Genomic DNA, 14,543 nt, shown 5'->3' with positions numbered 1-14,543 from the left:
TCATTGCTCACATGGTGCACGTAAATTGTGGTTATGAAATAAACCAAAACATGTTTCTCTCAAGTGTAGCAGGTTTTGACTCTACAAACAACATTTCCATTCCGAGAATGAGAATGGTATATTACTGTAATTAATACATACATTAACCTACATTTTAATGTAACAAAATGACAGGGATTAGTGGTAAATTGCCTGTTTTACAAACGGTAGGCTACCACATGTGTAATGATTGTCCTCCTCCTCTTCTGACGAAGAGTAGTAGGAAGGATCGGAGGACCAATGCGCAGCATGGTAAGTGTCCATTTTAATATATAAAACTGAACCCTACAAAAATACAAAATAGCAACGTGAATGAACAAACCAAAATCGAAACAGTCCCGTGTTGTACAAACACAGACACAGGTAACAATCACCCACAACTCAAAAGTGAAACCAGGCTACCTAAGTATGGTTCTCAATCGGGGACAACGATTGACGGCTGCCTCTGATTGAGAACCATACCAGGCCAAACACAGAAATCCCAAATCATAGAAAAAGGAACATAAGACAACCCACCCAACTCACGCCCTGACCATACTAAAACAAAGACATAACAGAACTAAGGTCAGAACGTGACAACATGGGCATTCATAGAAGTACATTATGGGCCGACATTGTGAAGCCTAGGCTATTATTCTACATTGCGGGGATAGGAGGACAACAAAGAAAATGGGGTCTCGCCTAGTGCACCATATTGGTCAGGACATGGCCTGATCAGCGTTGATTCATCTAGAAATGAAGAAAAGTTTCCGTGTCAAATTATACCATGCCAGGTTGAAGAGGATTGGCACATTGTCCATTTGACACAACATTAGAGCATTGTAGGCCTCAGTGCCAGTACAACCTTGTCGACTGCTGTTGAATAAGTAATGAATGCAGAGCATCCAACCTTTTTAAATAAAATACCTATTTATTTATTTGTTTACTAGCAAACAAAGAAAACGTACATTGTGTAAAAGAATGTCCACACATCAAACAACTGAAGTGCCATAGCCCCCCCCCCCCCCCCCCCCCCCGTCTAGCAGATCGCTTATCTACATGAAATTAAAGGTAATTAAACGGTTTTGATGGTTATTTTATTTTCATGATGGTCTTCATCCATAACCGTCAGTTACACGGTTATTACATTTTAGTCACAGCCCTATTGATACCATCTGAAAAACTGTAATTGTGGAGTGAACTATCCCTTTAATTGTGGGGTGAACTATCCCTGTAATTGTGGAGTGAACTATCCCTTTAAGTGCATGCAAACCTTGGGATTTCAAATCCGAATGACCAAAACAAAACCAGCCCCCTTAGCCAATGTGAACAGATCCCTTTTCCTCCCTCTCCCCTCTTCCTCCTCCTCTTTGTCAGGTAGCTCAGTGCAAAGGTGGCCTCAATCGCCACATCTCTTGTGGCACCCGTGCTCCCCAAAAAAGCTGAGTCAGGAGCCAGGTGGCTTTTGGTTAAAGGGCACCTTTAAGAGAGGGCTTCCACAGAGGAGAGAGGGAGGGAAAGGTATAGAGATGGAGAGAGGTAGAGATCAATAGCGTAATGACTTAACTGTTGCCTTTCAGCCTGTACGACAGGGAGTCATTATACCCAGCCTTCTGAATTACAAGAAAAAAAGTATTGGAGGAATTCCCATCTCATAAGAAGCAGCCATGGTTTATTGATAATTCAAAGTCAAACTTTCAAGGGTATTTGGTGATTTAAAAAGGAGATGATTAAGCTGTCAGGGAATGTCTTGTTACTTCTTTCATCACAATGTTGTTTTAATGTTGGAGGCGCAATGTTTTTTTTTAGCACAGAGCAGCCGTGGTGCTGGTGGTCTTACTTGCATGAGGATTGAGACAAATGTCCCTGGTGTGTGTGACATCAGTGTGCTGTCGGCCATTCGTCAATAATGGGGCAAGGTAAACTGCCCCACATCACTTTATTGGTCTAAACACACACACACGCAGACACACACCGGCATACACACACAAACACTGATGTACAGTAGACATGCTTTACACGCACACAGACACACAAAGTGCACTTTCAGCTACTATTAGTGGCAAGGCAAGCTGTGGTAAAGAGCCCGGGGGACAGAGAGGAGTCGTCTCCAGCAGTAACATGACTCCCCCTGGCCTGTAGCAGTCAGCTGTCTGGATTTCACTAAAATGAAGATGATGATGATCACATGTGGCTCTACCACTGCTCAGTATAGTTTAAAATAAACTATTAATATTTTTCCACTGTCTAATGCTCTCTGCTAGTCATTGCGATCATTGTCAGTGAATGAATTGCTCTGCATGTATACCACATCCACTTTGTTGCTGTGTATAGACCTGGACCATCATCGTTCACATTTATTCACATAGGGTATGTTATTCACATGATTAATATATAAACACATACATTTCTCCAGTCTCCACATGTATTTCCTCAGTCCATGGGACATTCAATCCTCCGTCACTACGCAGTTGTTTTGGCTGAGCAGGTGTTTAGAACCCTGTGTTAATAAATTAGGAATGAGAATCTATTGACTGGCTCTGAGTCTTTTCATAGTGGCTAAAGAGATTGGTTCCACTTTGCCAGAGCTGGGAACTGTTCCTAGATCTGTAGATTTTGTTAATGACTTGGCTCTGTGGATCCTGTCAATGTAGGGTTAGGGTTAGGGTTAGTGAAGAGAAATTGCCTATGCAATTATTGTGTTATGCATCTGATGTGTAAAAGCTGGCAGATACATATAGTGGAGGGAACATGAATAAGTGTATGCTAACTGACTGACTACCTCAATGGATTGGAACTGACTGGCCATGGTTTTTCATTGGCTTGATGTGTCACGAAGAAAAGTTCTGGTTGGATTACCACTAAAACCTAGCTACTATTGACTCCCCACTACTCTCTTAGGTACTGGCGACACGGTGGCAGTGATGATCACCGAGTCTTACGGCAAGGAGATCCTGGGTCTGCTGGAGAGGAACCTGACGGTGCTGGTGAGTGTGGTGGTGGGCCAACACGGCCAGGCCAAGAACATCAACCGTGGCTCCCTGGTCTTCGTCTCCATCTCCTTCATCGTACTCATGATCATCTCCTCTGCCTGGCTCATCTTCTACTTCATCCAGAAGATCCGCTTTACGAACGCACGTGACCGCAGCCAGGTAGGACATAGAGTATGTTTGCTAATGGTTACTCTTTCTATTATTGTCTGGTATTTATTTGATGTTTATTTACTAAGGGTTCAATTTTTGTAAAATTGAGATCCACACATGTAGCTCAAAACTCTTTACCACATTTGAATGGTTGTATTGCAGTCAGGTAGTAATATCACATTGTTTTAAATTATTCTTTGGTAGGAGGGCAGAGGTCCTGATATTAACACCCAAGGCTACAAAAATCCATCTGCTTTAAAAAATAAAAATAAATAAATGTAAGAAAATATATATATATTTTTTTACATTAGAGTGAAGTAGTGGTGACTCATTTTGCCAAGCTTGGAGCTTTTAGTTGAGGCTTATGCTCTCAATGTCACTTTGACACACTGGTTTTCAGACGAATTGGATGACTCATATCAGGTAAAGGAAGTGAAGAACAGGTCAAGTGCCAGTTGTCCTCTTTCATGCCCTCCAGATGTTTGTAGTCTGGCTCATGTTGACCGCCCTGTGCTCCCTCTTGCTCGCTCTCCTGTTGGGTGGGGAAGCCAGCAAGAGGAAGCAGCCATGCAATTTTGATGCTATAAATTGCTTATGAATCCTTAATGGAGGATCGTTGTGGTAAAACGCTGCTTCCTCAGCGTCCGGCATCTTTGAAATACACACTCAACCCTTTGTTGGTCTAGTGCTACCTTTAGTACCTGAACTGTGACAATCTAAGCCAAGATAAATCAAATCAAATCAAATTTTATTTGTCACATACACATGGTTAGCAGATGCTTCTAGTTCCGACAATGCAGTAATAACGAACAAGTAATCTAACTAACAATTCCAAAAAAACGACTGTCTTATACACAGTGTAAGGGGATAAAGAATATGTACATAAGGATATATGAATGAGTGATGGTACAGAGCAGCATAGGCAAGATACAGTAGATGATATCAAGTACAGTATATACATATGAGATGAGTATGTAAACCAAGTGGCGTAGTTAAAGTGGCTAGTGATACATGTATTACATAAGGATGCAGTCGATGATATAGAGTACAGTATCTACGTACGCATATGAGATGAATAATGTAGGGTAAGTAACATTATATAAGGTAGCATTGTTTAAAGTGGCTAGTGATATATTTACATCATTTCCCATCAATTCCCATGATTAAAGTGGCTGGAGTAGAGTCAGTGTCATTGACAGTGTGTTGGCAGTAGCCACTCAATGTTAGTGGTGGCTGTTTAACAGTCTGATGGCCTTGAGATAGAAGCTGTTTTTCAGTCTCTCGGTCCCAGCTTTGATGCACCTGTACTGACCTCGCCTTCTGGATGACAGCGGGGTGAACAGGCAGTGGCTCGGGTGGTTGATGTCCTTGATGATCTTTATGGCCTTCCTGTAGCATCGGGTGGTGTAGGTGTCCTGGAGGGCAGGTAGTTTGCCCCCGGTGATGCGTTGTGCAGACCTCACTACCCTCTGGAGAGCCTTACGGTTGAGGGCGGTGCAGTTGCCATACCAGGCGGTGATACAGCCCGCCAGGATGCTCTCGATTGTGCATCTGTAGAAGTTTGTGAGTGCTTTTGGTGACATGCCGAATTTCTTCAGCCTCCTGAGGTTGAAGAGGCGCTGCTGCGCCTTCCTCACGATGCTGTCTGTGTGAGTGGACCAATTCAGTTTGTCTGTGATGTGTATGCCGAGGAACTTAAAACTTGCTACCCTCTCCACTACTGTTCCATCGATGTGGATGGGGGGGGTGTTCCCTCTGCTGTTTCCTGAAGTCCACAATCATCTCCTTAGTTTTGTTGACGTTGAGTGTGAGGTTATTTTCCTGACACCACACTCCGAGGGCCCTCACCTCCTCCCTGTAGGCCGTCTCGTCGTTATTGGTAATCAAGCCTACCACTGTTGTGTCGTCCGCAAACTTGATGATTGAGTTGGAGGCGTGCATGGCCACGCAGTCGTGGGTGAACAGGGAGTACAGGAGAGGGCTCAGAACGCACCCTTGTGGGGCCCCAGTGTTGAGGATCAGCGGGGAGGAGATGTTGTTGCCTACCCTCACCACCTGGGGGCGGCCCGTCAGGAAGTCCAGTACCCAGTTGCACAGGGCGGGGTCGAGACCCAGGGTCTCGAGCTTGATGACGAGCTTGGAGGGTACTATGGTGTTGAATGCCGAGCTGTAGTCGATGAACAGCATTCTCACGTAGGTATTCCTCTTGTCCAGATGGGTTAGGGCAGTGTGCAGTGTGGTTGAGATTGCATCATCTGTGGACCTATTTGGGCGGTAAGCAAATTGGAGTGGGTCAAGGGTGTCAGGTAGGGTGGAGGTGATATGGTCCTTGACTAGTCTCTCAAAGCACTTCATGATGACGGATGTGAGTGCTACGGGGCGGTAGTCGTTTAGCTCAGTTACCTTAGCTTTCTTGGGAACAGGAACAATGGTGGCCCTCTTGAAGCATGTGGGAACAGCAGACTGGTATAGGGATTGATTGAATATGTCCATAAACACACCGGCCAGCTGGTCTGCGCATGCTCTGAGGGCGCGGCTGGGGATGCCGTCTGGGCCTGCAGCCTTGCGAGGGTTAACACGTCTAAATGTCTTACTCACTTCGGCTGCAGTGAAGGATAGACCGCATGTTTTCGTTGCGGGCCGTGTCAGTGGCACTGTATTGTCCTCAAAGCGGGCAAAAAAGTTATTTAGTCTGCCTGGGAGCAAGACATCCTGGTCCGTGACTGGGCTGGGTTTCTTCCTGTAGTCCGTGATTGACTGTAGACCCTGCCACATGCCTCTTGTGTCTGAGCCGTTGAATTGAGATTCTACTTTGTCTCTGTACTGGCGCTTAGCTTGTTTGATAGCCTTGCGGAGGGAATAGCTGCACTGTTTGTATTCAGTCATGTCACCAGACACTTTGCCCTGATTAAAAGCAGTGGTTCGCGCCTTCAGTTCCACACGAATGCTGCCATCAATCCACGGTTTCTGGTTAGGGAATGTTTTAATCGTTGCTATGGGAACGACATCTTCAACGCACGTTCTAATGAACTCGCACACCGAATCAGCGTATTCGTCAATGTTGTTATCTGACGCAATACGAAACATCTCCCAGTCCACGTGATGGAAGCAGTCTTGGAGTGTGGAGTCAGCTTGGTCGGACCAGCGTTGGACAGACCTCAGCGTGGGAGCTTCTTGTTTTAGTTTCTGTCTGTAGGCAGGGATCAACAAAATGGAGTCGTGGTCAGCTTTTCCGAAAGGGGGGCGGGGCAGGGCCTTATATGCGTCGCGGAAGTTAGAGTAACAATGATCCAGGGTCTTTCCACCCCTGGTTGCGCAATCGATATGCTGATAAAATTTAGGGAGTCTTGTTTTCAGATTAGCCTTGTTAAAATCCCCAGCTACAATGAATGCAGCCTCCGGATAAATCGTTTCCAGTTTGCAGAGAGTTAAATAAAGTTCGTTCAGAGCCATCGATGTGTCTGCTTGGGGGGGGGATATATACGGCTGTGATTATAATCGAAGAGAATTCTCTTGGTAGATAATGCGGTCTACATTTGATTGTGAGGAATTCTAAATCAGGTGAACAGAAGGATTTGAGTTCCTGTATGTTTCTTTCATCACACCATGTCACGTTGGCCATAAGGCATACGCCCCCGCCCCTCTTCTTACCAGAAAGATGTTCGTTTCTGTCGGCGCGATGCGTGGAGAAACCCGCTGGCTGCACCGCTTCGGATTGCGTCTCTCCAGTTAGCCATGTTTCCGTGAAGCAGAGAACGTTAGTCTCTGATGTCCCTCTGGAATGCTACCCTTGCTCGGATTTCATCAACCTTGTTGTCAAGAGACTGGACATTGGCAAGAAGAATGCTAGGGAGTGGTGCACGATGTGCCCGTCTCCGGAGTCTGACCAGAAGACCGCTTCGTTTCCCTCTTTTTCTGAGTCGTTTTTTGGGTCGCTGCATGTAATCCACTCCGTTACACTGGTTGTAAGGCAGAACACAGGATCCGCATCGCGAAAAACATATTCTTGGTCGTACTGATGGTGAGTTGACGCTGATCTTATATTCAGTAGTTCTTCTCGGCTGTATGTAATGAAACCTAAGATGACCTGGGGTACTAGTGTAAGAAATAACACGTAAAAAAACAAAAAACTGCATAGTTTCCTAGGAACGCGAAGCGAGGCGGCCATCTCTGTCGGCGCCGGAAGTACTGATAGTAGAGGTTAGTGTGGCCCTGTCTCAATTATCTTAAATAGTCTAATTTCCTTTAGCCCCACAGTCCTTTCTGTGGAAAAGGAAAGAATTCCCAACTAGGAGACATTTTAAGATTGTTTGCAAACAGTCCTAATGTAGCATCTGCCAGTGAGGGACTCCTCTCTCTGAAGTCATCTGTCAGAAACAACCCCTCACCATGTTTGTCATTGCATTCTCTGGTCACTATAACACTGTAGTTATCATTCGCTCTCTGAGGAGGCGAGAGGTGACGAACGTTGATAGTGTAACCCAACAAACACACTCAACAGCTTCTGGGTGTTTCCAAAGCTCGCACCTCTCTTGCGATCGCTCTCCCAAGGTATATTCTTTCACATTATGGCACAGTATAAATCAGTGGGTCAGTGTTAATGAGTGAAGAGCCACTAATCAGGTGAGTTATAAAGAAGTTCACTCTAATCTACACACGGATCCCTAGTAGTAGTGAATGGGACTGACCAGACCTACTACCTCTAATCATAGGGGGAGTCTCTCTCTCACACACACACACACAAGCATGTAGATGTGTAGAAATTATACTAAATAATAATTAACTACAGTCATCAATCTGACTCCATTATTATATGAATAAATGCAACACGCCCTGTCTGTCTCTGGAGAATCTGGCAAGATAGTGCATCATTACATCACCAACTCACGAATGAAACATGTCTTTCTTGCAATTATTGGTATTTGGTATTTTATTAGGATCCCTGTTTATCTGTTACGAAAGAGGCTAGATACAAATAGCTAATCCTGGCGACCAATGTTCTAGCATTAGTTTATTGAGTCAAGTAGATCAGGGATGTCAAGGTGGTACCCAAGCATATGATATGTGTATTGTAACTAACTATCAAAATACCTACTAAATTATGAACGCATATTCAATCTTCGAATTACTCTGTAAAGGAAGGAATGCATTTACTCAATTCAACTAATAGGATTTATTAGTCACTAAATAATTGACACTTAAACAATTACATGAAATGCATTACTGTCACATGCTCCCTCTCCGCACTCTAGGTCACCAGGCTGCTCATTATGGCGCACACCTGTCACCACCGTTACGCGCACCTGCGTGTCATCAGACTCCCCTGGACTCCATCACTTCCCTGATGACCTTCCCTATATATGTCACTCCCTTTGGTTCCTTCCCCAGGCGTTATTGTTTCAGTTTCATGTCTGCATTGTTCGAGTTTCTTGTTTGCTCTAACCAATATTGCAAAAAAGGTATTAGGTGAACAATAGGTAAGTAAAGAAATAAAACCACAGTAAAAAGACAGGCTATATACAGTAGCGAGGCTATAAAAGTAGCGAGGCTACATAGACACTGGTTAGTCAGGCTGATTGAGGTAGTATGTACATGTAGATATGGTTAAAGTGACTCTGCATTTATGATGAACAGAGAGTAACAGTAGCATAAAAGAGGGGTTGGCGGGTGGCGGGACACAATGCAGAAAGCCCGGTTAGCCAATGTGCGGGAGCACTTGTTGGTCGGCCCAATTGAGGTAGATTACAGTTCCAAATTGAGTGAATGACCATCACCTAAATAAGATTTAACGTGGATACACATGTTGTCCGTTCAGAATGTCTAAAAGAAAAAATGGTGTGATACACACAGGAGCTTGAGCGAATTCACTGCTCTTTTAAACTAAGTCAAGCAGGAATGCACCACCAACCTGAATAAAAATGTCTGTGCACTTTGCTCGTGGAAAAAAAGGCAGGAACAACAAATCCAGATTTTAAACTAATCAACTCAATGGGAATGATGACCAGACAACAGGAATGTGCCTGATCATTCAACCCAACATTAAATTTCAATCCAGTCACTTCAAAATACATCAACCAGAAAACATACAATGCAGTAAGACCCCACTGGGCACAGATGTCAATTATATGAATGCAACATGAAACTATTTCAAAGGTTTTACTGAGTTACAGTTCATATAAGGACATCAGTCAATTGAAATAAATTCATTAAGCCCTAATCTATGGATTTCACCTGACTGGGAATACAAATCTGCATCTGTTGGTCACCTTAAAAAAAGCTTGGCTAGTATCTGAAAACATATCAGTATCTGGAGTGACCACATTTTGCCTCATGCAGCACGACATATCTCCTTCGCATCATATTTAATCAGGCTGTTGATTGTGGCCTGTGGAATGTTGTCCCACTCCTATTCCATGGCTGTCCGAAGTTGCTGGATATTGGCGGGAACTGGAAGGCACATGCTCAATGTGTGGCGTGTGGTGAGTATGCAGGCCATGGAAGAAATGGGACATTTTCAGCTTCCAGGAACAGTGCGACATGGGACCGTGCATTATCATGCTGAAACATGAGGTGATGGTGGAGTATGAATGGCATGACAATGGACCTCAGGATCTCTTCACGGTATCTCATTCAAATTGCATTCCCCAAAATGCAATTGTGTTCGTTGTCCGTAGCTTATGCCTGCCCTTACCATAACCCCACTGCCACATGGGGCACTCTGTTCACAACGTCTGCTATCTGCATGGTACAGTTGAAACTGGGATTCATCTGTGAAGAGCACACTTCTCCAGCGTGCCAGTGCCCATTGAAGGCGAACATTTTCCCACTGAAGGCGAACATTTTCCCACTGAAGGCGGTTATGGTGCTGAACTGCATTCCAGTCAAGTCCCTGGTGAGGACGACCAGCACGCAGATGAGCTTCTCCGAGACGTTTTCTGACAGTTTGTGCAGAAATTCTTCGGATGTGGACAGTTTTATCATTTGTCCAGGTGACTGGTCTCAGACGATTCCACAGGTGAAGAAGCCGGATGTGGAGGTCCTGGGCTAGCGTGGTTACATTTGGTCTCCGGTTGTGTCTCCAGTTGGACGTACTGCCAAATTCTCTAAAACAATGTTGGAGGCGGCTTATGGTAGAGAAATGAACATTAAATTATCTGGCAACAGCTCTGGTGGATGTTCCTGCAGTCAGCATGCCAATTGCACGCTCCCTCAACTTAAGATCTGTGGCGTTGTGTGACAAAACTGCATATTTTAATGGCCTTTTATTATCCCCAGCACAGGGTGTGTAATGATCATGCCGTTTTAATCAGCTTCTTAATATGCCACACCTGTCGGGTGGATGGATTATCTTGGCAAAGACAAAATGCTCACTAACATGGATGGACACACATTTGTGCACAAAATTTGAGAGAAATAATATTTTTGTGCATTTGGAACATTTCTGTTATCTTTTATTTCAGCTCATGAAACGTGGGACCAACCAACACTTTACATACTGCGTTTTATATTTATGTTCAGTGTAATGTCATTGGAATGTGGAAACAACATTGCCGCAACCAGTGTGTTCCTAGTGAGACATATCAACATTCATAACTCTTTATGAACAGTGACATCCCTTTCATCAGTCTTCACACCCCTGACGGTGTCCCCAGGGTTCTGTGGGAACATCCCGCCCTGGTCCTGGTCCCGTCCTGGTGATTTCCACGGCAACGGTGGGGCTCTCCTGTGAGATGTTACTATACAGCCATCCATACGGACAATGCTATATTGTATCAACACATCAGGCTGACTTTAGCAAGTTGCTAGACTCATTTTCATCACTAGCCTTTGTCTCTTTTCCAACTACACGCACACATACAGACCTTGTAGGTCTGCACGTGCGTTTAAGTTGAACAATTTAGGCACACCCAAAAAATTAGGAGCACAATGAAAAACATTTGAGATAATGAAACTAGAATAGTTTTTCTATGCGCACTGGTACCCCTACATAAAAATTCCAGGTCGCACAGCAAAATATTTAGGCGTCTGTGCGAGTAAACTGGTTGCTCTGTACAACCCTGACAAACATAAACACTATCGCTGTCTCTCTCTCCCAATCTTTCTCACTGTGTCTACACTACTGTTGCTAAATCACCAAATCACCAGCCTTTTTCATCAGTGGAACGACAATGAACAAGTGCTTTTCCTTCAACAACAGACCCTGCTCTTTCCACACTGTGACTACATAGCTACAGTTAGACCCTGCTCTCTCCACACTGTGACTACATAGCTACAATTAGACCCTGCTCTCTCCACACTGTGTTTACATAGCTACAGTTAGACCCTGCTCTCTCCACACAGTGATTACATAGCTACAGTTAGACCCTGCTCTCTCCACACTGTGACTACATAGCTACAGTTAGACCCTGCTCTCTCCACACTGTGACTACATAGCTACAGTTAGACCCTGTGCTCTCTCCACACTGTGACTACATAGCTACAGTTAGACCCTGTGCTCTCTCCACACTGTGACTACATAGCTACAGTTATACCCTGCTCTCTCCACACTGTGACTACATAGCTACAGTTAGACCCTGCTCTCTCTCCACACTGTGATTACATAGCTACAGCTAGACCCTGCTCTCTCCACACTGTGACTACATAGCTACAGTTAGACCCTGTGCTCTCTCCACACTGTGACTACATAGCTACAGTTAGACCCTGTGCTCTCTCCACACTGTGACTACATAGCTACAGTTAGACCCTGTGCTCTCTCCACACTGTGACTACATAGCTACAGTTAGACCCTGTGCTCTCTCCACACTGTGACTACATAGCTACAGTTAGACCCTGTGCTCTCTCCACACTGTGACTACATAGCTACAGTTAGACCCTGTGCTCTCTCCACACTGTGACTACATAGCTACAGTTAGACCCTGCTCTCTCCACACTGTGACTACATAGCTACAGTTAGACCCTGCTCTCTCTCCACACTGTGATTACATAGCTACAGTTAGACCCTGCTCTCCACACTGTGGCTACATAGGGAGAGCTTCACCCAGACGTCTTTGGCATCTCTGCAAAGATTGTGCCACTTATTTTCCCAGACGGGAAGAACAATGCCTTAAAGATGATGGTTTGTGTCGTGTGCCCTTTGACCTTTTCATTGAACATTTTCCTGTTATTAGTGTAAAATGCTGCATTAGGGCAAAATGCTTATGATTCTGGCTCTAGGTCCTTTGACATTGTCCCAATGTATTGAAGTCTTGCTCGTTGGCACCTTAGTCTGCCCTTGGTTGAAATGACCAAAGATCAACTCCTGAAAGAGAGCGGCTCTCCAGTTGGGCTGGTCTGTGATTCACTGACCCCTCTCCTGGCTAGAAGAATAGGAGAATAAGAATAGAGACTTTACACACAAATAGGGAACTTTATTTCCAGAGGACATATGAGATAGATGTGGTTCTGTACAGAGAAGAGATATGAATGAATATATTGTAAATAATAAACGTAGCATGAGAATTGCGTAATAGAACAATAACAAGATGTACTGTATAAGGAGATGGTGGCATAAGCAAAGGACTGTATAACATAGCAACAACTAGCTACATTAACCAATAGTAAATGCACAAGTTTCAATAACATCCCTCACTGTCCATGCCCTCCATCTCTCTTGTCCACTTGGAGAGAGAATGAAGAGGCTCTGACCTGAGCAGGCAGAAGGACTGTCACATGTCCTGCCCCCTAGCAACATCCCTAGCAACCTACTGGTGGAAGGTATATGATCCCATATTATCTCTGACACCATCTGGGGATGGTTTGAGTGAGCTACATGACGATCTAAAATTCACAGGCCGGGGAATTCAAATATAATATAATTATTCATCCATTTTTAAAGTACAACTCGCCTTAACAATCATGTCTTTGACTGGACAGGAAGTCAATGTTTCTGCACTGTTTTGCACAAATTCCCCAATAGTTTGAAATGTTTAAAGCAAAAAGGATGTTGAATTACTGCTACACTATGGAGTTTGGGGAAATTAGTTTGAGAGGAGTATTTTTTTGCCGACTAAGTTATATTGCATTGCTATTGTTAATTCAACCCTCAGGCTACATTTGCTCTCCAGATTCACCTTAATATTATCTCCCTCCCTCCCTTCATCCCTTCTCTCTCTCTGCCAGCGTCGACTTGGAGATGCAGCTAAGAAAGCCATAGGGAAGCTGACAACCAGGACAGTGAAGAAAGGGGACAAGGTAAACCTGCCTGCACTATTTCTTGTCCATGTCACCCCCTGTCTACAAACTTAGTAACTTTCTCAACCATGTATTGCCATTTGTCCATGCTGTCTAGAGATATGGGATTGAGCCTTTCCAGAAGTTGAGAATATCCAGTCTAGTTGATCTTGGTCCATAATCCAGCCTTGTCTAACTAATGTTAAGAAGAGATGATAAATCCATTTCTGCCTGTACAAACCAAGACATTCCTCCCAATACCCATTCACGCTGTCCTTTCTTGGCTCTTCTCTTCCGGACCAATAGTTGGTGGAAGGTTCACCATTAGTAATATGGCTTCTGCCATGTTTCTCTCGCTAATCAAGTCCTTCCAGGAATGGTGGCCCTGTAGGATCTGACACAAGGACGTTTATTATTGTATTAGGCTTTCTTCTTTATTTATGCCTCTCACCTCGAAAAGAGCTCCGAATGAGATTGTCAAAGGTGATGGATGACTGTATGGATGGATGGACGGAAGTGTCTGCTTAAACGCTGTCTTTTTAGGTGATTGGAGACGAGCTGGCTGCAGCCATACGTGTCAAAGGAGAGGATTGATTTATTGATTGAGGGATCTTGCACTCTTGTGAATGTTAAATACAAACTGCTTGGGTTCATTATTCAAATATTCCAGAATATGTGGTTGGTAGTCAACGTGTGTAACCAGAACAACTAAACGAAGACGAACGATTCAAATCCTTTCTAAATCCTCCCATAGTAACACCAGATGTATTTCTTACATTGATACATGCCATAAATGGTAGAAATCCCATCTGACTGAAAAAGTGAAATGCTAGTGATGTGTAACGGAGGTTCTTAGAATGTCTCCAGTGAAGACGAGTGTCAGGGCTGACGGGGCTTGGAGGAGGGGAGAGCGGGTTGGTCCTCTCCGTCCGGCCCCTCCTCTCCTCTGAGCCCTCGCCAAGGTCAGACAGGCCTCTGTTCATGAATAAACCATGGGCCTTGGAGTGTGCCGCAGAAATTGAAACCTCCCATCTGGAGGTATTCCGCCGGGAGTGATTGACCTCACTGAGCCGGATGTCGAGCTTGGATATTGGGGAGCAGAAGGATAGGGGGGAGAAGGTAGGCACTAAGGGGCCAAGGCTCTTGGAAGATAATACAGCCTGTTACAGTGAT

General features: G+C 44.5%; 1 protein-coding gene across 6 annotated transcripts in view; it reads left to right on the top strand.

Annotated features, from left to right (window-relative positions):
- LOC109864828 (E3 ubiquitin-protein ligase RNF130-like) overlaps positions 1–14,543 on the top strand; it is a 120,801-nt gene that overhangs the window by 75,559 nt on the left and 30,699 nt on the right. For 4 of the 6 annotated variants that reach the window (XM_020452811.2, XM_031798110.1, XM_020452810.2 and 1 more), the window contains 2 exons: positions 2,920–3,182; positions 13,320–13,391. In XM_020452811.2, coding sequence (XP_020308400.1) covers positions 2,920–3,182; positions 13,320–13,391 — 335 coding nt within the window. The remainder of the gene's footprint in view (positions 1–2,919; positions 3,183–13,319; positions 13,392–14,543) is intronic. The other 2 variants (XM_031798109.1, XM_020452812.2) reach the window with 1 other exon arrangement.

Source organism: Oncorhynchus kisutch, linkage group LG19 (genome assembly GCF_002021735.2).
Source record: "Oncorhynchus kisutch isolate 150728-3 linkage group LG19, Okis_V2, whole genome shotgun sequence".
Taxonomy (NCBI): domain Eukaryota; kingdom Metazoa; phylum Chordata; class Actinopteri; order Salmoniformes; family Salmonidae; genus Oncorhynchus; species Oncorhynchus kisutch.
This window is presented reverse-complemented; position numbering and strand designations above follow the sequence as displayed.